Raw genomic sequence first — 26,810 nt, 5'->3', positions numbered from 1 at the left:
AAGGTCTTTGCTCTTATGAACCGGATGCCACCCTCGGCTCACCTTGCTTAACTCCGGTTTGCTTGTAGTGCACAGCAGTGGTTGAAGAAGTACTGTACTCTGATTCTATGTTTTACTTAAAGGGATATTTGTGTCCGCCAGGAGACTGTTTTCGTTCTCGTCCTTCCGTGTGTCCATCAAGCTAACATTGGTCATGCTTCACGTGACACGTGACAATATGTTGAAAGGATGTGCTTTGATTGGCTAGCGAGACGCATGATGAAATAGAAACCTATAAATAGGTGTATCACTTCAAAAGATCATGTATATCTTTCGAAGTGAGGTAAGACAGGATTAATCAGGAACAGTACTGGCGGAGACCTGTGCTCCAAGGAGCACATTTTCTAGTTCACTTTCAAATTAATTTTGGGTCATTTTATCGTCTACTCAGGCTTTTGTGAGCCCCCCGGACAGTTTTTAAGTTGCTTGATTCAGTATTTAGATATTTGATATTCATTTTATCAGACACGCCCCCTTCCTATACAAACCCAGTGTAACTTCCAACTCCATTTTAACCATGTTAGATTCATCGAAAACACCCGTCCTTGTTTCTGGTGACTGATGTTGTCCTTCTAATACGTGAGGAGACCATGTTTTTTCAATTACTTTTTTCATTTATTTTTGATATTTTTTTTTGGAATATGAAAAAAACTGAATAGAGAGTTTTATTAAATACAATTTAATAAAATAAAATAATGAAAAAAGTAATTGATAAAACACGGCCGTGGGGGCAGTATGAGTCATATGAGTATGAGGGCAGTATGAGTCACCAGAACCAAGGACGGGTGTTTTTGATGAATCTAACAATGTTGGTTAAATGGTAAATGGTGCATTTATATAGCGCTTTTATCCAAAGCATTGATTGTGCCATTAACCCATTCACACACACATTCATACACCGATGGCAGAGGAAACCATGCAAGGCACCAACCTGCTCATCGGGAGCAATTAGGGGTTCAGCGTCTTGCTCAAGGACACTTCGACACTAACTCTAGGGGAGCGCCCCAGCCCGGGATCGAACTGGGAACCTTGCGGTTTTCCAGGTCACTCTACCCGGCCGCTCTACCCCTGAGCCACTGCCGCCCCCGTTACTTTCCACAGCCGGACTGAGTGACTGAGTGAGTGACAGCGGCACACACTCCTCCACTGTGAATATGAAAGGTCATGGCTCTTATGAACAGCCCTTTACACATTGCTTAACCCATTAAGACCGGTCCGGGAACGCATAGCTGTGTCATTTTTCAATTTTGTTTGATCTATAACCATTATTTTATACTATTCAAAAATAGCAGATCTACAAGTGCCGAGTGCCGCGCTACAAGCTTGTAGATCTGCTTTATATATATATATATATATATATATATATATATATATATATATATATATATATATATATATATATATATATATATATATATTATTATTATTTTTTTTCAAAGCAAACATTTTTAACACATTGGGTGCCAGAGGTTTTTTAAAATGATGTACACTGAGTGCCAGCATTTTCAAGCTTTCTGGCTCATCTTTCAAGGACCACAGAATACTCTGTGCTATTGCTATATAAACACCAAATATCTCAAAATAAAGATTGGACTCTCTACTTTTTACGAGAAAAAAAAGTGAGTCGATAGCATGTTCCGTTCTTGAGATATTGGCTGTTGAATAAAGCTTGATTTCACCAAAATCAGCACCTTTTCTTTAGAAACAGAGTTATGGCCGTTTTAGTAAAACTTTTTTTTTCTCTTTCATTTTTTTTTGGAAAAATAATTTGACATTTATTTTTGCCTTCAGTGACAGTAGTCATCTCAATAGTAGTTGCTTTAGAGAAAAGAAAAAAAAACGCTTTTGAAAATACTTTTGTGGTTCGTTTTCACTCCTATGGGTAATAACAATAGAATAATGATAGGAAACATAAAGGCTCGTTGTCACTCCAATCTCTTTGAAGTGCATCTTAGTTCAGCTTATTTCAAAGTTCTCAAATAATACATCAACTTTGGTTTCATACAAGACAGCAGCAGCATAGTAATAATAATAGAATAATTACAGAAAACATAAGAGGTTCGTTTTCACTCCAATGTATTTCAAGTGCACCTAGTTCAGCTAATTTCAATTTCAAAGTTATCAAATAACAATAAATACTACAATAACAATAAATCAAATTTCAAAGGTTCAAGATTGTACTTTATTGTTCTTTCTTGTGTACAGGTCGGATTCCAACCAGACAGCAGCAGCAGCATATGTAATAACAATATAATGACTGAAAAAAAGTTTCACTACAAGCAGCACACTTCACACTATATACAGCAGATAGTTTAGTGCAAATTCAGGCATTAGGCCACACTATATACACAGCAGATAGTTTAGTGGAAAGTAATAGTGCAAATGTAGGCATTAGGCCACACTATATACACACACACACCAGATAGTTTAGTGGAAAGTAATTGTGCAAATTTAGGCATTAGGCCACACTATATACACACACACCAGATAGTTTAGTGGAAAGTAATTGTGCAAATTTAGGCATTAGGCCACACTATATACACACACACCAGATAGTTTAGTGGAAAGTAATTGTGCAAATTTAGGCATTAGGCCACACTATATACACACACAGCAGATAGTTTAGTGGAAAGTAATTGTGCAAATTTAGGCATTAGGCCACACTATATACACAGCAGATGAAAAGTAAAACAATTAGGCATTAGGCTCAAAATAATAACCTCCATATGATTAGTAGAAAAAATTTGCATTATGCTAAAAGTAGGCATTAGGCCAATCAATACAAAATAATAAGCAAAAATATGCATTAGGCAACAAAAAAAAAGACATTCTGTGATTCTACCACTTAGTGAGGTCCTTTTTCGAGTGGTACGATGTTGTACATTCAACATGCAAGGGGACCTTACAGCCTTTACACATCCACCTTGTGTCTCTCTTTGGGTCTCTTTTCTTGTTCTGTGATTCAGATTTTCGCATGCAAACCCTGCATGCCCTCTGAGGGTTTTTTTTCCCTTTGGTTGGAGGGTATTTGACCAGTTCATGGTCGGTCACGATCCTGTTCAGCCTGCTCTCGGGGTCTTCTTTTGGTGCCCTCCACCGTGGGTCGTGTACAGGTGGTTCAGGTGCAGGTGCCCCCCCCTCCTCCTCCTCCTCTTGGGGAGGAGGGGGGGGGGGCTCCTCCCCAAGGCATCCGAGGTAGCCCCAGGATTTGATGACGAGGTAGATGAAGGACTTCAGGTTTTTACAGCTGGCAGTGCCCTGAGGATGTTTTGCCTTGAACAGGACAAAGGCATTGAACATGCTGATCTGAAACAGATAATTGACAAACTTTTTTGGCCACTTGCATGTCTTCCTGACAAATAGATAGTAGGCGAGATTTTGGTCCAACTTGTCGACGCCATTCATGTACTTGTTGTACTGGGCGACGCATGTTGGCTTCTGTATTTCAACCAACCGGCTGGGGGCCCTTTGTTGACCCTTCTTCTTCTTCTCCCTCCTCCACTGGGAAGCAGGGACCGTCTCATGCTGGTGGAGTGTGGTGACCATCTTCACGATCCGTTTGTCGTGCCATGCCACCACCATGACGTCGTCCGTGTGACGCATCAGGGTTGACCCAACGGGAAGCTTGGAGGTGGTCAGCTCCCTGATGGCTGGTGGCTCCCCTCTGTTCGTGCGTAGGGTCCCGCACACATGGGTCTGAAGACCAAGGAGGAGTTTACACAGCTTCACTGAATTGTAATAGTTGTCCATGAAGAGATGAAAACCATAACCTTTTAGGTCACCAAGGAGGGAAGTGATGGTGGTTGGCAGGGGCACCTTCTCCCCACAGAACGGTTTCATGTTGTACATGTACCCAGTGACAGAATCACACAAGATATAAGATTTAATGCCGTATTTGATGGGCTTAGCTGGGTTGTAAACCCTCCAAGAAAGCCGCCCTCGCCAACACAGCATTCCCTCGTCTATGCTAATGTTCTTGCCTGGCAGGAACATCTCTTGAAAGTTAGACAGCAAGGTGTTCAAGACTGTGCGGACTTTGCACAGCGGGTCCTCAGTGTGCATGGTCTCATTGTTGTCGAAATGGAGGTTACTGAGGATGAGTTGGAACCGGTTCCTGGACATGGTTTTGTGGAAGAAGGGAGTGGTTCGGATCTCATCAGTGAGCCAATAGTCTGCAATCTTTGGCTTCCCTATCAGTGCGGTGAGGAACAACAGCGCCAGGAACTGCTTCAGCTCCCCAAGAGTCAGCTCCTTCTTTCCCCATGCGTGCTGTCTGGAATGTGGCAGGGCGCTTGTAACACGTTGTTTTGCATAAATATTTGTCTGCTCCACGATGTGCTCAAGCAGCTCATCTGTGATGAGCAGCTCCAGGAAGTCCACAGGTTCTTCAGACTGCAGGTCAGCGGCCCTGCTCCGAGGACCTGGAGTCCCAGCACTGAAAGGGATGTCCTTCGGCTGCCAAGAGTCTGCTGACTCATACCACACAAGCTCATCAATTGCACCGCTACGAGGCCTGCCACCACCTGGAAATAAGAAATGCATAAGTCACCATAACATCAGGTGTCATCGCCATGCTGGCTTGTGGTGGACATTTTTGACAAAATTCTATTTTTGCCATGGACATACAATATAGACAAACACAAAGAGCTAGCCCTAAATGACCATTACAGGTCTGTAACTCTGAGTGTGTACAAATGGAACCAAATGGACCCGTAACTCGAGTTATGGGGGTCCTTGAAAATAAAATGTTCAATACATGGTGTCATAGTAAATCAGTGTCATACATATTCTGTAGAAAACCTGGAGAGTGACATTCAAGTAATTGGGTGTTATGATCAAAATAAGAACACTATAAAATGGTGTGTAAAAATGAAAAACATTTGGCACAGACAAGGCAAAGTCTTGTACGGACATATTGATGACCCCTGCATAAAATACATATTTTGTCATTTGTGTGGTAAAAGAGAGCTCAGTGTGACAACAGAAAATGTTCTTACCTCGATTACGGCTGACAGGTGGCATTACAGGTGTGTGCTCCTCCTCCTCCTCCTCCTCCTCCTCCTCCTCCTCCTCCTCCTCCTCCTCCTCCTCCTCCTCCTCCTCCGACTGTGTGTCTGTAATCACAGTAAAATATGAAATAGTTTGGTAAATATGATTTACAGAAAATGAAATCAACTAATTTCACCCCTGTGGACGATGGAGGATTGTACAACCCTTCTGCCAAGAGCACAAGTAATCAGAACATGGCTATACTGTCATGTTACAAGGACAAGCTGTACTATAAACAATAGCCATCAGGCCTAGCAGAGACATCTTGGCTCTACATCATGTAAACTAAAATGTATCATAGAGTAGAAAAATGAATAGAATAAGATAAACAACATAATGTACTGACAACAAGGTAACATAAGCAATCATGATAACATAATCTGATTTCGTCCACACCTTAGAATGAATACTTTTTATTCCTGTTGTAATGTCTTTACTTACCACGCTGATGATACACAGACGCCCCAACAGACGCCCCAACAGACGCCCCAACAGCTTCCAGCTCCTCCTCCGTGTCGGAGCCTAAGATAAAATATACTTGGTCAATATAAGTACATCAAATACATTTAGGCATAATAAACGATGTTACTATGAGATGCCTGACAGAACACATGCATTTCATTAGCTAACTAATTGTGCTTATTGGAAGTCCCTCTGGATAAGAGTGTTTATGGCTAAATAGATTTGATGTACTACACTACACATTCTATGATCCTATAGCATACTGAGACACTACACTGTCTCTGTATTCTATGATCCTATAGTTTACTGAGAAACTACACTGTCTCTGTATTCTATGATCCTATAGTTTACTGAGACACTAAGAACATATGCATCTGTCATCCCTCTGGATAAGAGTGTTTATGGCTAAATAGATTTGATGTACTACACTACACATTCTATGATCCTATAGCATACTGAGACACTACACTGTCTCTGTATTCTATGATGATCATAGAATGTGTAGTGTAGTACATCAAATCTATTTAGCCATAAACACTCTTATCCAGAGGGATGACAGATGCATATGTTCTTAGTGTCTCAGTAAACTATAGGATCATAGAATACAGAGACAGTGTAGTTTCTCAGTAAACTATAGGATCATAGAATACAGAGACAGTGTAGTGTCTCAGTATGCTATAGGATCATAGAATGTGTAGTGTAGTACATCAAATCTATTTAGCCATAAACACTCTTATCCAGAGGGATGACAGATGCATATGTTCTTAGGTCAAGGCACCCCATAGTAAGATTACATCAAAGGAAGAAGAGCATCAAAGCTGTATTGTTTTTTTTTGTTTAGACAATTTGACCTTCTAGCTCTTTGAAGCTAGTTAGAAGGGGGGCTCGCTCACCCCCCCAAAAAAAGCAGAATATGCCATTTTGTTTACATGAACTTGTGACCGGGGAACAGGTTCAAAGGTGTTGTTGTGTTTTGTTTATCTGACATGACATTATCTCTTTGAAGCTGTCTTAGAGGGGGGGTCACCCCCCCAAAAAAAAGCAGAATAGGCCATTTTGTTTACATGAACTTGTGACCGGGGAACAGGATCAAAGGTGTTGTTGTGTTTTGTTTACATGACCTGACATTATCTCTTTGAGGGAGCTTTGCACCTGCTAAAACAAAAAAAAGCAGATCTACAAGCTCACAACTAGATTCTGGTAGTCACTAGTAGATCTGCTATTTTTTATGATTGCCACAAACAATACATAGTTTAGCCTACTGCATCTGTCATTCTGTCATTGTACATAGGCTAAATTGTCAAAATTGTCATAATCACAGATCAGAAGCATATGTATACTACAGTATACAGAATACATCATTTTCATCTCATCAGTACCAGGCTATAGTAAAGTAAATGAACCTATAACTTAGAGTTAGAATGGGAGGGTCTAGTACACAGTGAGTGTAACGGTAAGAATAGACACACTTTTCTTGCCAGGCAGACACCTCCTTTCGTATAACAGTGGCCTCTTATTCGGGCCATGGCTGCTGATTCGGGTTGCCAGGTCTTGGGATAGGAATAAGCAACCAGGTCTATGAAAACAAGCTCAAAAGCAGCCACTACATGCCAAAAGCAGAGACTATATAATATTGTCACGGCTATTTTCAACTAGGTTTCAAGTGCCACCTGGCCTATAGTTATTTGGCCACATGAAGGCTTCAAAACTGGACAATAGCCGTGAAAATCACATTCACAATAATACAATTCAAGCTGCAGATCGTCGGATTTCCCGACGTTCTCTTTCTAAACTCCAACCATGGATTGCCTTTCAATAAAACTATATTTGATAGACATACGATTCACCTACATTGTAGCCTAACAACAAGCTCACAATCGCAAGTTCGCAACCATTTTACAAGCAGCTTTACAGAAAAAAACAAGCCTATAGTGGCTTACAATAAGCAGACCTGGCAACTATTACCGTAGTCCACGATTCCATGGAAACTTTATGATAAGTTTTCTCCGTAATATCAACTAGATAACCCATCAAATACGACACAAACACGATAAAATGTATGTATTCTTACCATTGGTAGCTGGTTCCCACTCATCAGAGCCGTCATCTGAAAGGTTAGACGATGATGAGTCTTCATCGCTCCCTGAAGCAACAGGTAGATGCACATACACCGGCTTCGTTGCAAGCTCAGACACCCGGTCAGACACCCGACGAGGACGGGGCACCATGCCCGGGTCGCGGTGATCGTGGTCCTGGACCACAGACCTGGCTCCACCAGGACCCACTGGAGGTGGAATACATGGAGGCTCTGGTGGTGGTACTGTTCCACTCGTAAGGGGAGCGAAGAAGTCCCGTATTGTCCTCTGCTGTTGCGACGGACCCCCGGACGGTTGGCGCCCGCCGCGCCGCTTAGAGCCAACTAATCCTGACATATTCTACACTATAAACTACACTATAAAATAAATCTATATCTCTCACCTATAGATCTACAGTATCGCCCCTCTAAACCTACTATATAAATACTCCTTTTCTCCTCTCTATATCTTTTCGCCACTCTCCCTCACTATATCTCTCTCCACTTCTCTCCGCTAAATCTATAATAACCTCCTCGCCCTTTCTAACCAAAAAAAAAATAGCTCACTAGGCTTACAATACAATAAAAATACAATATAAACTCAACACTCAACCTCAATCTCACAATAAACTCAACACTCAACCTCACAATACAATCTCACTCTACAACTATAACTATAACCTATCTATCTATATATCTATCACTCACTCTCTCAATCAAATGTATCTATCTAATATCTATCACTCTCTCAATCAATCAATCTATCTATATATCTAAACTATAACACTATCACTATCACTAACTCAAACTCACGCTCACACTCACTCACTTGCTCTCACTCTGTCTCTCTCTCTGTCGGTCTCGGTCTCTCTCAGTCACAATGGCTCTTTACAAACAAAAGTTTGGAATGCACAGGAGGACAGCAGCCTGCAGTTCCTCCTTTTAAAGCCCAAGATTTGGTCATATGACTTCGATCACGTGTTTTTTTGCGGTTCTCCTTCATGTAGCCGCACCAAATTCAGTGAGAGGCTGCATCAAGTATCAATTTACAGTAATCCAATGAAAAGACCAAAAACCGTATATATACGGTTTTGGCACTCCACGTGAGTTTTTGAAAAACCGTATATATACGGTTTTGGCACCCAATGTGTTAACACATCTTTGCTACTGGGGATTCTACAAGTGTCTTCTAAACAGTTATTTTTGAAAATAAAAATAAAAATCCTTTTATATATATATATATATCTTGCTATAATATCAGTGGTTCTCAAACTTTTTCATGTCAAGGACCACCCAAAATGATATGTATTTGTCCGCGGACCCCCATCTCAAAATATTTTGTTCCAGGGACCCCCCAGAAGCAAAGATTTGAGTTAAAAATATATATATTTATAGATTTGCTCACATTTTCGCGATTCTTTCTCAAAAATAGCAGATCTACCAGCTCATAGCGCGGCACTCGGTGCCGTGCTATGAGCTTGTATATCTGCTATTTTTGGTTAATAGCCAAAGAAACAGATGCGTTCCCGGATTTAACGGGTTAACACCCGTTTGCTTGTAATGCACGATCTCCTGTATAGAAACTGCAGCCGTTCCTCCGGTTCCGGTACGCTGCCCCGTCACTCATGGATAAAGAGCGGCAGCTTAGAGAGAGTGACATCTAAATGCTGACAGAAATATGTAATAGCGAGGAGAATACGAGAGAGAATACGATCTTCTTGGACCTGCGGAGGCTCTCGAGGCTTGTAGCACCATGTCACAGAGGAAGAAAACGCTCTCTGATGAGGCCTTAATTCAACTCTTAGCTGTCACTAAGAGTGACAGCTAAATGTTGAACACATTTAATAGCGAGGAGAATACTAGAGCTTTTTTTTTTTTTTTTTGGGACCAGCCTCTTGTGGCTTGTTACTCCGTACCAGAGAAGGGGGAAAAATATGGTCTGTAATGATGTGTCTAGACACTTAACCCATTAAGACCGGGAACGCATCTGTGTCATTTTATATATTTCTTTGGCTATTAAAAGCGGTGCCGCGCTATGAGCTTGTAGATCTGCTATTTTTTATTATCGTGAAAATGTGTGCATTACATTTTTAAAGGGGCTACACCATGAATTTCTTTTTTTTTTGTTGGGGGGGGGGGTTATTTTTTGGGCTCCACAGTGTCTCTTGTACCCCAATTTTTTTTTTTTTTTTAAACATTCAGTCATTCATTCTCATTTCAGAGATTTTCATAATGGGCGTGTCTGAACAGGCCATCTCAGAATGGCAATGCAAGTGACATCACTTGCATTTCTGCCCATGTATTTTGACAGACAGAATTGCTCAGTAGCACCCCTCTGCCCAAAAGGACGTTTTGGTATTGCAGCTGAAAGTGCTTTATTAGCCAGAGAGAAGTTAGTTGGAATGAGTATATCTGAGGCTTGATTTAGGCTCAAACCTTTTGAAAAACGTTTGAGGGACATAAACACTATGATATTAAATATTATTATTATTTTTTTAATTCTTGGTGTAGACCTTTTAACTCAAAATGTTGCTTCTGGGGGGTCCCTGGAACAAATTATTTTGAGATGGGAGTCCGCGGACAAATACATATCATTTTGGGTGGTCCTTGACATGAAAAAGTTTGAGAACCACTGATATAGAAACATAAGTTTAAAAAAACCAGTTAGGATTTAGAAGACCTTTTGTAGAAACCCCAGAAGCAAAGATTTGAGTTTTAAAAAGATACATACATTCAAAGATTTGCACACATTTTCACGATTTTTCAAAAATAGCAGATCTACAAGCTCATAGCGTGGCTATGAGCTTGTAGATCTGCTACTTTTGAATAGCCAGAGTATAAAATAGTGGTTTAAGTGGTTACACAGATGCGTTCCCGGTCTCAATGGGTTAAATGCGGAGGCAACAAATGAGGCTGGATTGCTGTTAAACAGCCTCATGCTGCGATAAGCATTCACCAGAAAGACGTTCCGTGAGAGTTGAGTGTTGTAACGTCTGTAAAGTGAAGTTATTCAGCAGAGAGAAATGTCAGCCTCTCCGATAACCCCTTACGACCGGGAACACATCCGTGTGTCATTTTTGGATTGATTTGGCTATTCAAAAATAGCAGATCTGCAAGCTCATAGCGCGGCACCGAGTGCCGCGCTATGAGCTTGTAGATCTGCTATTTATGTGAAAAATCGTGAAAATGTGTGGCAAAATCTTGGATTGTATATTTTTTTTAAAGCGAACCTTTCTAAAATATTTAGTTCCCGGAATCCCCAGAAGCATAGATTTGAGTTACAATTGTCCGCTAAAAAAAGAAAAAACAATCAAATATTTGCACAACTTTTCATGACTTCTCAAAAATAGCAGATCTACAAGCTATATCTGCTATTTTTGAATAGCCAAACAAATCTAAAAATGACACACAGATGCTTTCCTGGTCCTAAAGAGATAACCGCACACTTCTGTACTTACTCAATTTGGGTTATTAGTTTCATGACATTTGTGCTGTGGGGAGGCTTTATCCTGCCAGTTTTCTTTATTACTGACAACCTGACAAAAACTACCCAAGCAATGTATAGAGCTGTGAGCAATTTGAACTATACGCTAGCCTATTATTCTGACGGTAACTTTGTCGTATGCCTTCTTGAAAACGCAGTATCAGGGATGGCACAAGATCGCACAGATGTACATATGGATGGGATCTCATGAGATTGTATTGATTCCAATGTTGTTTGTGATTCTGCTTATCGGTTAGATTCTTTATCAGTTTCGCTATTGATTCCTGATACATTTTTCAGCATGGAAAAAAAGGAGGATGTCTCAATCAATTCATCAAACAAACATCATTAACCCATTAAGACCGGGAACGCATCTGTGTGTCATTTTTAGATTTCTTTGGCTATTCAAAAATAGCAGATATACAAGCTCATAGCGCGGCACTGAGTGCCGCGCTATGAGCTTGTAGATCTACTATTTTTGAAAAATCGTGAAAATTTGTGGCAAAATCTTTTAGTTACGAATGTCCGCAAAAAAAAAAAAAATCAAATATTTGCACAACATTTCATGATTTTTCAAAAATAGCAGATCTTCAAGCTCATAGCGCGGCACTCGGTGTGTGTGTGTGTGTGTGTGTGTGTGTGTGTGTGTGTGTGTGTGTGTGTGTTTGCGCGACACTAAGCAGCGCTGACGGCTGGGCGGTGATACACACTCGTCACCAGTCGTAGCAGAGTGAATGAGAGAGGGGGAGAAGACAGAGACGGAAGGGCGTATGATCCCATAGCATGGGAGGACGGCCCGTCGGCCCGTCTCCCCATTGGCTTAAAGGACAGGCAAAACGGGGAAGTGTCCCCATTGGCTTAAAGGAGTAAAAGACAGCCAGGACACCCAATGATCAAAAAACATGTCGAGGAATATGTAGTGGATGACTAGTAGGTCAGTCTCTTCATAGACCAGGCTGCACCTGGTAAAAACGTTCAGAAGTGTGGTGTTGTGGCTCCTGATTCTCGTGTATCACTTGCCTGGCCGTGGTGGCAGCCGCGGTGTGGACCGATAATGGCTGGGGATGATGAATGTCCTCGATGATACCCTCAGGCTTGAATCAGAATCAACTTGGCTACACATAGTGTTTCTTGTGTATTTCTTGGAGTGAGGATTATCAGTTGTTTGAGTTTCAAAATAGTTGAACATGTTAAGAAAATTGCCAGTGCTCCTTATCTTCTCCTTTTAAACAGTGCAGACTCATGATGTCTTTGTTTTGTTTTGCAAGTAACTGTCAAAAAACATTGATAAAAGGAAATAAGCTCTGAGGCACACAATGTTTATTCTCTCACTTCAATTCACCAATGATTCCCATCACTACTTGTACACAAATAACACGATTAACCCTTCTCCCCAATTTGCAGCACATTAACACTGGGCTCTTGAGTGACCCACAGACTAAAACGGAGAACCGTGCCTTCTACTCCTAAAAACTCATTTGTTCAGGATTTGTCTCGGTTTGTTTACTCGCAGTAGTTTAGTGTGACTTTAACCCTTTAAGACCTGGAACGCATCTGTGTCACTTTTTCATTTGAGCTAAAAAAGCATTATATTACACTTTGGCTATTCAAAAATAGCAGATCTACAAGCTTGTAGATCTGCTGTTTTTGAGAAATCGCGAACATTAAATCGCGAACATTAAGTGCAAATCTTTGAATATATACTTTTTTAAAGCCTATACTTTTTTAAAGCCAATATTTGTAACGCAAATCTTTGCTTCTGGGGGTCCCTGGAACACGATATTTTGAGCTGGGGGTCCGCGGTCAAATACATATATACATTTTGGGGATCCTTGACATGAAAAAGTTTGAGAACCACTGATATAGAAAGTATGTTTCTATATCAGTGGTTCTCAAACTTTTTCATGTCAAGGATCCCCAAAATGGGGATCCCTTTTTCAGAATACTGTTGGGATTTAGAAGACATTTGTAGAATCGGCTTCAGGTCTTTGTAGGAGTTGTGGGTTATTTTGAGGTCCCAGAATGGAATAAAGGAGATGATATTTGCACACGGCCCTGCTGTCGGTGTCCTTGCCGGGTACGTATAATAATCTAATAATCTCATGCAATTTTAATTTGGCAAAGACGGCGGCAATGACCTTTGAGTGGCTCCGCTCACTGGGAGGTTGGATTTCTTCACATATTGCGAGATCATCTCCACTAGTGATTGTCTGCTGCTTAAAGCCGCACTAAGTCACTTCTTTTAACCCATTAAGACCTGGAACTGTGTCATTTTTAGATTTGAGCTAAAAGGCGTTATTTTACACTTATGCTATTCAAAAATAGCAGATATACAAGCTCATAGCGCGGCACCGAGTGCCGCGCTATGAGCTTGTAGATCTGCTATTTTTGTAAAATAGTGAAAATGTGTGCAAATCTTTGAATATATATATATTTTTAAAGCGAACATTTTTGACTCAAATCGTTGCTTCTGGGGGGTCCCTGTAACAAAATATTTTGATGGGGGTCTGCGGCCAAATACATATAATTTTGGGGGTCCTTGACATGAAAAAGTTTGAGCACCACTGATATAGAAACATACATTTTTCAGAATACTGTTGAGATTTAGGAGACATGTAGAATCGGCTTCAGGTCTCAATGGGTTAAATGAATATAATATGATTTTGTCCAATCTGCTTGGTAGAGTATTTTAATACAATATAACTTATACAATTTGGGTGGTTGTATTTAGTCTCCCTGCTCTTCTATTGAGACATTTAGATCGTGTCAAAGGTCATGTCTCACCTAGACACAGGATCTGACACAAAGTTTGACCTGCTGGTCAAGATTCAACGTATCCCCTCCGGAGCAAGCAGACTAGGCTCTATTAAAAGCCTTATTATAAATGTCAGCACTTGCACAGCAAACCGGGCTCAAATCCGGGGGTAGAAGAGGAAAGTTACATACAGTAGTGCAGCTTTAAATGAATCCTAGTGTCCCTATCCTGTGGTGAAAATAGCCGATTTAAAATATGTCGTGTTATGGCGCGTTGTACATTACGTCGGCTATTTCCAGCGCAGATATTTGGTATAGATGGAAAAAAGCTGCGGTTTAACTGAGTTGAGGTATATAGCCGGAACGTGTCCTGATTGCCTTGTCTTTTCAAGTAAAAGTACGCGAGGGAGACAATGTGAGTGCAATATATATTTTTTTGGACTTTTGGAGCCGTGCACCCGGCAAGCAGTGGTGGAAAAAGTACTCAAATTCTTTACTTAAGTAAAAGTACAAAAGTATTGGTATCAAAATGTACTTAAAGTACCAAAAGTAAAAAAAAGTACTAAAATGTTTGAAAATAGCAGATCTACAAGCTCACAACGGGTCGCATCGCGACGCGTTGTGAGTTTGTAGATCGGCTATTTTCAAATAGCCTATGTATAAAATAGGGCTAAAGTGGTTTATAATGTAACAATTGATATCTGAAAAGTAACTAGTAACTAAAGTTTTCAAATAAATGTATCGGAGTAAAAGTACAATATTTGTCTCTGAGATGTAGTGGAGTAGAAGTAAAAGTATTGGAAATTGAAAATACTCAAGTAAAGTACAAATACCTCAAAATTGTACTTAAGTACAGTACTTAAGTAAATATACTTAGTTACTTTCCACCACTGCCGGCAAGTTTACCTTTTGCTCGTGTTTGACTTAAGATGTGTGCTCGCATTCATCGTAGTTAAAACATGAGGGGGCCAAGAGTAGACCCCTGTGGGACTCCATTCAACGACGCATGTAGTGGTTAAAGATCAGGTGTCTTCAAGAAGCAGCTGGGAGGGTGTGGTGGTCTAACTCCATTTTAATGGTCGTGTCGGTTTGCGTTTGCGTTTGCTGAGCTGTGCTCGGGGGCTGTGGTAGCATGTGGCACAAACGGGGACAAACAGACGACATTAACATCACCATGTGTGCTCGTTAAACTCTTCCACAAAATGGAAGTAGCAGTTTCTCAGCTTGCGGGCCCTTCCTTCAGGGGCCGAATAATTCTGCACACGTTTACATCAGATTTGAGATGGTATAAGAGTTGGATTTATTTTTTTATTATTTTGTTTAAAACATTTGTTTATTGGATTTTGACAGAAGCATTTCTTGCATACATATTAACAACACATAACATTGCATCACCTCATAGATAGCCCAATCAAGACAAAAGTTGCGTAACAGCTTAGTTTGTTTTTTCCCCCCCAAATGAAAACACAAAGGACAAGAGTCTTACAAGACTTAAGAAATAAGAAGTAAAAGAAATACAACAACAATACACACAACCACAAAAAAAACAGTTGGATTTCTTACCCTACAATACATTGAAGCAAGATGCTGTGTTATGATTTGCCAACAGTTGCAGTAAGACATTTGTACCCAGATCACAGTGTTCATGGCGTCTTGAGGTTTTTCCGTCTCAATAGCAGATGCTGTAGTACAGTACAAAAGCCAATAGCTTTGCTTGAACCATGCAGGTGATGCAATGTGTATTGTTTTGGTTTGATGGATGTTGCAATGTGGTACTCATAAGTACCTTGAAGTTTCTTCAATTTCAGAAAGAAAATGATAGATTTTGTTGTTTTGGGTCAGAGATTGACAGTATTAGACATGTTTTTTTAATTGTAAAATGAACATCAATGATAATGAAAAGGGGTCTTTGCTTGCAGGACGGTCAAGGTCATGGACCAGTAAAGTACATTGTTGAACCAATAGCTTTTATCACATGGTTCTTTAAAAGTTGTACAACTTAAAGACAGTTGTCATTGACATTCGACTGTCACTAGTTTGTGTTTGAGAAGCCAGCAGAAGTTTAATATCTACAACCTCACATATACAAGTTCACTTGAGCCCACGCGACTCGCTTCGTAGTATGCTGAAGAATAAATCATGCTTAACCCATTTACAGTAGACCGGGGAAATAATCGGTGTCATTTTTTAGATTTCTCTGCCTATTCAAAAATAGCAGATCTACAAGCTTGTAGATCTGCTATTTTTGAAAAAATAAAATTGTTGCATATCTTTGAATATATATATAGATAATTTTTTTACTCAAATCTTTGCTACTTGGGGTCCCTGGAACAAAATAGTTTAAGATGGGGGGTCCGCGGACAAATACATATGGTTTTGGGGGTCCTTACATGAAAAATGTTTGAGAACCACTGATATTAGAGCAACATATACATATTTTGTAAACTGTTAGGATTTAGATGACATTAGTAGAATCCCCAGAAGCAAAGATGTGAGTTAAAAATGTTAATACGTAAGTGTATTTGAAAATAGCTGATCTACAAGCTCACAACGCGTCGCGATGCGACGCGTTGTGAGCTTGTAGATCAGCTATTTTCAATTAGCCTCGGTATAAAACAGGGCTAAAGTGATTAATGTATGTTTTATAATGTAATAATTTAAATATACAAAGTAACTTGTAACTAAAGTTTTCAAATAATTGTAGTGGAGTAAAAGTACCATATTTGAGATGTAGTGGAGTAGAAGTAAAAGTATAGACAATTGGAAATTCTCCAGTAAAGTAAAAGTACCTCAAAATCGTACTTAAGTACAGCACTTGAGTAAACGTACTTAGTTACTTTACACCACTGCCTCATTTATGGACATTTGCAACCACTGTCTTGGTGCCACTATGGCGGTTTTGCGCACGTCAAGAAACTCACTTGAATCAGACAAATGCGACGCGCATATTTCGGCATAAATCAGCAACTTGCAGCTACAGTATATGTTTATTACACTGTTGGTTTAATATGCTGTTCCTTAAGATTAAAGGAGACAAGACGTGATACATCTTTAATGAACCTAGAGGGGGAATCGGGTTGCTAAGACAGCCAGACGAATTACAGGGTCGTAAGAGGATTTAGCAACAAAAACACACGCTAGATAGATTCCACTCCTCGAGGCAGTGTGAGGCGTGATGAAGCGACTGATTAAACCCACCGCGGTCATGCATTTAGCACGACTGGTTGCACAACGCCCGAGGTACGGTATTGATAGGGACAGCCGCGCACCATTCAAATGTCTTTGTCCGTGTATGAGATATCGATCAATATTTAGATTTGGAGCACTGATGTGAAAGTGTCCCCCCCCCCCCCCCCCCCCTCCAGACAGTGGTGGAAAGTAACTAAGTACATTTACTTAAGTACTGTACGTGTACTTTACTTGAGTATTTCCAATCTCCAATACTTTTTACTACTACTCCACTACATCTCAGAGGCAAATCTTGTACTTTTACTCCACTACTATTATTTCAAAACTTTAGTTGCTAGTTACTTTACAGATACAAATTATGATATTATGAAATATACATTCAACACTTTAGCCCTATTTTATACCTAGGCTATTTGAAAATAGACGATCTACAAGCTCACAACGCGTCGCATCGCGACACGTTGTGAGCTTGTAGATCTGCTATTTTCAAACATTATAGTACTTTTTCTTTTGGTACTTTAAGTACATTTTGATGCCAATACTAATTTACTTTACTTAAGTAAATTTTGAATTCTGGACTTTTACTAGTATCAGAGTATGTCTATATTGCAGTATTGATAGCCTACTTTTACTTACTGTAAGTAAAGAATTTGAGTATACTTTTTCCACCACTGCCCCCAGAGTAACATGAAGAATGCCCAGGGCCCAGACAATTACAATCAAGTATTCAGCAGCACTACCGCAGCAGCACACAAGACAAAAGAAAACAGGATTTTTGACCCGTGGGTGCACCCACCACCATCATTGTATCACCCCGGGGAAGCATGATGTTACCAGCGTATACTGACTGTTTCGCTCTGCATTGTGTGAAACGAAGGTCTCAGCCGGGGGGAGGCGAGGCCATGTTTATTCCAGCAGATTTCACATAGTAAAATGGAATCAACAGGCCTCCCAGAATATGTTCACCCACCACAGTTTCAGACACGGTTCCATCTCTCTCTCGCTCTCTCGCTCTCTCGCTCTCTCTGGCTCAAATTTGATTCTCAATGAATACAGCACACCAGTTGCGATGGGAAAAAGCTTGAAACAGCAACATGCATAATTGCTAGCCTGGTATCCAGCCTGCTTCGCTACGTTCGGTGGACTTTTTTCTCTCTCTCCGCTTATCAGTCTGGAATGCACCCCATTGACTCGTTTTGCAGAACTACACTGGAACTACATATGTTACGTTAGGCAACGTCGTTGCTGATTGGATGTTGTTCAAACGAATGACGAATCACAACGATCACACTGTTTTTTTTGTCCCGCCCCGCACCACAGACCAATCAGAAGCCACGGCACGACTCGAAACGTTTGCCATGTCCCGCCTCCCTTGGAGATAGGAGGCATTCCAGACTGAGAAGCGAAGAGAGAAAAAAAAGTCCGCCGAACGTAGCGAAGCAGGCTGGATACCAGGCTACATAATTGCTTAGGGGCAGCAGTTTTCCTTCCTTCCTACCTTCCTTAAGTTTTTATAATCATCAGACACTAAGTAGACCATGCCCGTCGGGGGATATGAGCACCCAAAGTGCGTCACGGTCCGCTTGTTTCGCGGATGTGGCAACACCAGAGCTTGTTTCACGCGCATGATCTGGCAACCCGGGAGCCAGCGAACACAAAAAACGCTAATAAACAGCTGACATTCGGGGAAAGCGGAAAAACGGACTTCGGTGTTCCGTGCACATGGTAATGGTCAATGGCTGTGTGCAGATGCAGATCAATAGACCATATTCACACGGCGGCCATGTTGCTATTAAGTCAATGAAAGTGCCACCCCGGTTGCCACGGCAACGGGGTGGCACTTTCAATGTTAAATTCCAAAATGGCCGCCGTGTGAATATGGTCTATTGCTCCAGCCACTGAGGAGAACCGGGCAGAAGAGTTTTGGGGACGCACGCAGCACGCACATAGCTTTGTAGAATTATAGGATGATGTTGACATCTGGGAGTGTCACAGCCAATATGTACCAACAGTGAGGCGGTTGATAGACCAGAAGGCAGTGTGGTTTCCAACTTCTGCCCTCAATTTCCCACGTTTCTGATTTACCAGCTAGTTAATTGAACCCACCTGCTCTCCCACATCTAGATGCCTTCCTGATTAGACAGCTATATAAGGGATCATATAAAAGTCAGGCCGTCATTATTGGAAAATAATTCCCTTCACACAGATGGGGTTTAATTTCCATTAATGAAAGCCTCTGCCTGACTGTATGAAATAGAAATCATTATGTAAAGCTCCCCTTATCACTACCACTTCAAAATAACAGTCAGTAAAATAGTTTTTTATGTCATAATGAATCCCACTGCATCTGAGGTAACAGCTTTGCAAAACTTGGAACACATTCTGCACAAAACCAGTGCATGAAAATAATAACTAATTTAATTAAATAATGTCCGAAACATGTTCATGTTTTTTTTTAATGAACACATGCTTCCGTAACATGAAAAATATGCATCCCTATGGATTAGATATAAATAACTCTATAATTGAACTGAAGCAGTTGGATGTTTTTTTTGTAATGCTATTTCTATCTGGTTATGCTTGTTCTTGTGTCATGTTTTTGAAGTCATTCATTCATTTAGATTTACACATATAATTGTTGGACTATTTATTGATTTAAGAATGTTTTGCTGTCAGGAAAAACTGAATGCATTTTTTTCTGATGCTTGCAGGAGGAAAAAAACAGTAACCTTGAATCAAAATCTTTTCAGTCCCTTTAACTAAAATATAGAAATGTTTGAACAAGAAAAATATTGACTGAAAAGACCCCCAGTCTTTTCAGAGAGGGGGGGGGGGGGGTCTGCAGCCAAATACTTATTCGTTTGGGGGTCGTTGACATGAAAAAGTTTGAGAACCACTATCGTAGGGCACTGAAGTGACGGCCAGATTCTCTTCTCCAGTTGGTTTATCAAGTTATTAAGGGAGCTTTGCACACTTAATTTGTTCAAGCCGAGTCAATTGAGTCCCACTGATTTTCCATCTCGCCAATCCATTCCTCTGTGCCTTGGTTGCTTACAGGTGACTGCGTTTGTTCAGCTTGTTTATTCGTCCCTCTGTGTCCCCACTCACGTCTTACGTAGTGTTCTTTTTTTTCTCTGCCACGTTCTGTAGCCATTGATTTTTCTCTCGTCTCACTCCAAAGCCCTACGTCCATTTTCTTAACAGAAAATTGGATGATGCTATAGTGACCTTGTCTGCTTTTCTGTTTACTGGCCACTTGCTGTTACAAAACACTAAGGATTGTTTCCAACGATTCTTGCCTCGGAGACTTTGCACACGGTTAACGATAATGATAATGTTCACACCTAATTCTGAATTATTTCAAGAGGACGTGGGAACCGCTCTCTGCATGTTAATGGCGGAGTTAAGGATGGAACGTTTCTATGTAAATGAGCTACAGTGTTATCAAGGTCTAACGTGCAGAGCTGTTCCATAGACCAGTGTTTTTCAAACATTTTCATGTCAAGGACCCTCAAATTGATTTATCTATTTGGGTTTGCCAGGGAGAGAAGATATGAGTTATTTTTTCTCTCCCAAAGTTTCAAAAATAGCAGATCTACAAGCTCAGATTGGATTTTTTTGAATAGCCAACATAACATTTTGTACATTATTTTAAACTTGTAAACTTCAGTTTTATTATCTGAAGAGCAGTATCACCATGCTTGACCCAGAGAATGTAGTCTCAAGCCTGATTTATCATTTAATTGAGCATCGTGTCTCGCACCGAAAATAGCAGATCTTCAGGCTCACGAGGCATTGCGCTGTGACGCGTTGTGAGCTTGCAGATCGGCTATTTCCGGCGCGAGACACCGGCACGTAACAACATTTAAATCGGGTGTCAGTGTGAGAAAGCCCCACAGTCCTATTACGTAATAGCCATCATTGAAAGGATATCGGGTATGACCATTGACCATCCATCCAACAATTTCACTGAAAAATGTAGACTTTTTGCTGTTGAAAATGTCATTTTTATCGTAGGACACGGTCATATAACCTTATTTGCGCTGGGTGCAGTACAAACGGCATTTTGCCCAGAATGTACCAGCCACTCGTGCATTGAAATCGGGTCAAGAAATAGCTGTGAAAATGTTGTATTCTGCTGAATTTACTAAACCACTACCCTTTGCGACTTACAGCACTTTGGCGTGGACATTTCTGCACCTCAGTAGAGGAGGTGTGAATCTGTGTAGGAGCTACAGTAGCTGCTTTGATGGCTGAGATTCCCTTAGATGTTCTATCTGCAGTGAATGCTGCTTCTGGGTCAGATATGAACCCACTCCTACTGGCTTGAGACGCACATGGTGTGTTTTTGATGCATTTCCAGGAGGTTTGTGCCATGGCTTTGTTGAATCGTGACAAGCAGGCAAGTCAACTCAGCTGAAGTTCTGTTTTTTTTTAATGAATTAAACATTTTAAATGAATTCACCCATTTTTATAGTACATTATATTGTGTGTGTCGGTGCAAAAAAAACGTTCAACTTAATATTTAATCTCTTTAGACGATCCGATACACAGAAAGTGGAAAATGGAAAGATTATTTTACCGTTATGTTTAATGTTAAAACGTTGGCAAACCTAACCTTGTGTGAACCTGCTGATCAAATGAAATTAAATCAAAAACTGTTAGAAGGCAGTACTTATTTGCTGTTATACACTGTTTTACTTTGAGCGTTCTGGCATCAAACGTAGTGAAATGTTATGGCCACAGTTAGAAATAATTATGCTCAGCAGGCGCTGATTGCAACTCCTTCACTCAATTTGTCATTTATGTATTGTTCAAAAGATGGGTTATCGTTCATTCGTAGCATCATTTGCTAGCTATGGATTTATCTTGCAGTTATAGAAGCAAAAGGTTGTAGTCAGGCAAAGAGGGAGTAATTGGATTCGCAAATCCGTGAAAGCCGCACTGAAGCCAAAGCCAAAGTTTAAGAAACACTCAAATGGGTAGACAAACACACCAAAGTTATACTGTGTCAAGGCTACGTTGTCATTGAGTTCTAGTGCATTCTAAAGCGCATATTGATTTCAAAGGTCTAGACGAAATTACTCCGTGGAGAAAAGATGGATTGATGAAAGAAATTCTAATGTTCCATGATTTGTTGACCGCATGGTGACGTTTAACCCATTAAGACCGGGAACGCATCGCTCTCATTTTAGATTTCTTTGGGCTATTCAAAAATAGCATATCTATAAGCTCATTGCATGGCACAGAGTGTCGCGCTATGAGCTTATAGATCTGCTATTTTTGAAAAATCATGAAAACGTTTGCAAATATTTGCTTCTGGGGTTCCCTGGAACTAAATATGTTACAAATGTTTGCTTTAAAAACGATATATTCCAAATTTGCACAACTTTTCACGATTTTTCAAAAATAGCATAGCGCGGCACTCGGTGCCACACTATGCTATTCTTGAATAGCCAAAGAAATCTTAAAATGACACAAATGACGCTTTCCCGGTCTTAAAGGGTTAACCCACGCTGACTCCGCTGTTCAGGTACAGTAGGTTCCGTAAAACATTTTGATGAAACCGGAGGAAATGCAAAATAATCTAAAAATATAAAGCCTATTAGACTGTCTGTGGGTCTGTTCAGGGACTTAAACGGCATCAAAAGATTCTTATTTGTTTGTTTGTCCCTTCTTTCACCCATGCCTAATTTGCAGCTCAGTGACAGGAGCATACACAGAGAGAGTATTCATTTTTTAACCATTAAGACCAGGAACGCGTCTGTGTCATTTTAAGATTTATTTGGCTATTCAAAAATAGCAAATCTACATGGTCACAGCGCGGCACTGAGTGCCGCACTATGAGCTTGTAGATCTGCTTTTTTTTTTTTTATCGTGGAAAATGTGTGCAAATCTAGAATATATTTTTAACGCAACTCTTTGCTTCTGAGGATTCTACAAATGTCTTCTAAATTCTAAACAGTTTTTTTTTTTTAAACTTATGTTACTATACTATCAGTGGTTCCCCCAAAATGATATGTAGTCGGCCACGGACCCCCATCTCAAAATATGTTGTTCCAGGGACCCCCCCCAGAAGCACAGATCGGAGTTAAACATGTTCGCTTTAAAACATAATATATTCAAAGATTTGCACACATGTTCCACATTTGTTCAAAAAAATAGCAGATCTACGAGCTTGTTAGATCTGCTATTTTTTTGAATAGTCAAAGAAATCAAAAATAAAATGACACACAGATGCGTTCCACGGACACCGAGGTTTTTTTACTGTGGAGCCGGCTTGATGATTCAGACGTGTGTGTGTCGTCTTGTAGTCATTAAATCAGCCATGTGCTCAATTCAGCTTGGTCTCCTCCTCCTCCTACTCCTCCTCCTCCTCCTCGCTCCCCAGTGGTGGAATGACCTTCCCACAGCCCAGCACCTTCTCTCTATTCTGCCATAAACTGAAAAAAAAAAACACATCTCTTCAAGAAGAACTTTGTGCCCCTCCACTTCTCTCCCCTTGAATGAAATTCCGCTCCCTTTATATTCCCTTACTCTTTTCCACTCTAATTTACCCTTTGCCTTGATTTATATTATAACAGCAGTGGTGTGATCGTACACCCCCCCCCCCTTTCCCCCCTCAGGAGTGCCGTCTGAGCATTGCAGCGTATGGCTTTCTTATTCCAGGAGACAAGGTGATCATTGCGCGCACGGAACTTCTAATTTGTTCTCTGGTTGCAAATGTACAATGTCATCGCAGTAAGGGCACGAGCAAAGTGGCTTGAATGCTCCACTTCATACAAAACCTGTGTGATTAGAAACCAAAACCCTGATTAATTCATAGAAATGCACCACGGGGTTCCTCTCGGTAACACAGTGGTCAAGACCTTTTGCTTTAACCCATTAAGACCTGAAGCCGATTCTACAAAATGTCTTCTAAATCCCATTCCAGTATTCTGAAAAAACGTACGTTTTTATGTCGGTGGTTCTCAAACTTTTTCATGTCAAGGACCCCCAAAACCCAAAAAATATGAAATTGGCCGCGGACCCCCATCTCAAAATATTTTGTTCCAGGGACCTCCAGAAGCAAAGATTTGAGTAAAAAATGTTCGCTTTGAAATAATATATATTTTTCAAGATTTTTCAAAACTAGCAGATCTACAAGCTCATAGCGCGGCACTCGGTGCCGCGCTATGAGCTTGTAGATCTGCTAGTTTTGAATAGCCCAAAGTGTAAAACAATGCTTTTTTTTAGCTCAAATCCAAAAATTACACAGATGCGTTCCCGGTCTTAATGGGTTAATTCACTCCCAGATTTCATGCTGTCTGTATTAATAGAAATCATAATTACGAAGGGAGGTGAGCAGTTTCCCACAGCCCAGGTAGGAAAGCGATATCAAGGGATATCAAAGGTCTGCTGCTGAGATGGTGATGACCATCGATTTTTTTTGTTGGTATTTGACCAAATGAAGTGTGAAGATAAAGTCTGAGCTGAAATTGTTGGACCACGCACGGTTCCTTTACTGTAATTCATTGGTTCTCAAAGTGGGGTCCGTGGACCACCAGGGGTCCTTGGGGAGGTTCCAGGGGGTCCCCAGCAAAATGTGTTAATATAGCAGAGAGTGGTGATGAGTGGCACATTTGGCACATTGCACATTATTGTTAAAATATATAAAAAACAATATGTATTTATTTATTACTATACCCATAGACAAATTCTATACCCATACAATGTATTTTAACCACTTTCAATGCAGGATCATAGAGTGGTAACATACACACATGCAACTTCTTGAAGACACGTGCTGACCCCGAAGTGAACCGAGATCAAAGTGTTGAAAATAGAGCGGCACACCACAGCTCCCTTTTTATTTTATTGTTCTGGTGATGATTGGAGCCCGTGCTCTGATGTGCAAGGGCTTGAAATATCAAATTGTCAATTAAAGGAGTCTGTGTGTGTGTGTGTGTGTGTGTGTGTGTGTGTGTGTGTGTGTGTGTGTGTGTGTGTGTGTGTGTGTGTGTGTGTGTGTGTCGCCTTATTTTCTACACTTTAGGGACAGGTCGATTTTTAAAGAAGGGTACCCCTGGAGAAAATATATGTGCCCTGATCTAAAATGCCATGACCCTCCCTTGACTAAAACAAAAAAATCAATGACCCTCCCCAAGTGATTAAAAAAAAAGATTAACCCTCCCCGCCTATAGGAGTGTCACGATATATTGTGTCACGATATAGCCTACCGTGGTATTAAAATGTGACGATAGGTATTGTCAAGATGTCATACTGTATCGTAATATTTTTTAAATTATTTTTCTTTATTTTTGTTTGCCGGTGAAAGTTATAGGAGTTCTTACTGTATGGTGTATGATACAAAATGTAAAGCTTATCATAATCACAGTAATTATTAATCATGTCTTCCATCATATTCAAGATATTTTGGAGAGAAATGAAACAGACTCCAGTCACTTTTAGTTTAAAGCACTGCAGAGGTGAGGTGTTGTGTGTCAGCTGATGCTCGTTGATGCTCGTTAATGTGACATGCTCAAAGCAGTTATGCTAGTCTGCACTCTCAAATAGGCCTACATCTAATCTAAGATTGTTTACATTGTATTATACTGTATCTGGTATTATAGATTTTTTTTGAGCTGTTGGAAATAACTAGGCTGCACTTGGTTCGTAAAGTCCAGATGACAGAAATATGAGGTTTGTGGATTTATAGTTATGCAGTGTTATATTATATTATATTATATTTGTTATATTAGTGTCTATCTGTCCTCTGAAACAATGGGTTTATAGTTAGTGAGAACTTCACTTCTCCCTTAAGCTTGCACAAATGTATTTATTTGTGTGTACAAAGCACTTTGTAATTGTTTTTCAAAGTGCTTTATAATTGTTATTTTAAACTAAAGATGATGGCCAATGTTGACTATACATGAGAAAAGAACATTAATAATGTATCATATCGATATCATATGCCCAACATCATGTATGTATCGTGAAATTAGTGTTATCTTGACACCCCTAACCCTCCCCATCAAACATGACATTTAAAACTGATAATATGTCCAATGTTTTGCTTTCCACATTGATTAGAACATTACTGTAGTCAGTCTTGCTAAATGCACAGTGTAGTGTCTGTAGTGGTAGCAGAATGGACAGTGTTCTAAACTTACATGTGGGAAACCCATTGAATCCCATAATTATTAACTACAGTGACTACACTGTTGGCTACATCATGGGTTTTCAACTGGTGGTCCGTGGAGGTATTGCATGTGGTCCTTGACCATGCATTTAGTAATGTAGGAAAGTGAAGATTTGTATTATATTTTATTTTATCGATGGTGGATACTGTTAATGTGCGTGACAACAGAAAGGAAATTCAACTCAAGGATGACAGTTTTACACACACACGTCGGACATCCGACTCCGAGTCAGACATCCGACTTCCAAGTAACTGACAACATTGATGCGTCATCATACATCAAATAAAAGCATGTATTTACCTTGATGTACTAAAACCTCCCTTAAATACTTCCACAGAAATGGGAGTTAGAATTTCAAGGGAAACTGTACAGGTTTACCTGGTTGAGTCATCATTAGTAGGAAATGTGCCCATATCAATCGCTATTTCATCAATTCAAAATTGCATGACCCTCCCTTGGATTCAAAGTAAAATTAGCTGACCCTCCCTTGTACTAAAATTAGAAACGCATGACCCTCCCCTATTTTCCTCCAGGGACCCCCTTCTGTAAATTTCGACTGGTCCCTTAAACACTTTCA

The 26,810-nt window shown here is 40.3% G+C and overlaps 2 protein-coding genes across 3 annotated transcripts in view; one reads left to right on the top strand and one right to left on the bottom strand.

Annotated features, from left to right (window-relative positions):
- Window positions 1-26,810, top strand: part of cntn5 (contactin 5) — a 400,683-nt gene that overhangs the window by 105,322 nt on the left and 268,551 nt on the right. The window lies entirely within an intron of this gene.
- Window positions 2,878-7,982, bottom strand: LOC311050004 (piggyBac transposable element-derived protein 4-like; the record flags this gene model as incomplete). Its single annotated transcript, XM_084063971.1, has 4 exons — window positions 2,878-4,562; window positions 5,037-5,145; window positions 5,558-5,610; window positions 7,622-7,982. 4 exons carry the CDS (start codon window positions 7,980-7,982, stop codon window positions 2,878-2,880), a joined length of 2,208 nt encoding a protein of 735 aa, XP_083920097.1.

The sequence above is a fragment of the Gymnoscopelus microlampas genome (genome assembly GCF_963454915.1).
Source record: "Gymnoscopelus microlampas genome assembly, chromosome: 8".
In the NCBI taxonomy this organism is placed as follows: domain Eukaryota; kingdom Metazoa; phylum Chordata; class Actinopteri; order Myctophiformes; family Myctophidae; genus Gymnoscopelus; species Gymnoscopelus microlampas.
The sequence above is the reverse complement of the archived record's forward strand: the minus strand, read 5'-3'. Positions and strand labels throughout refer to the sequence as shown.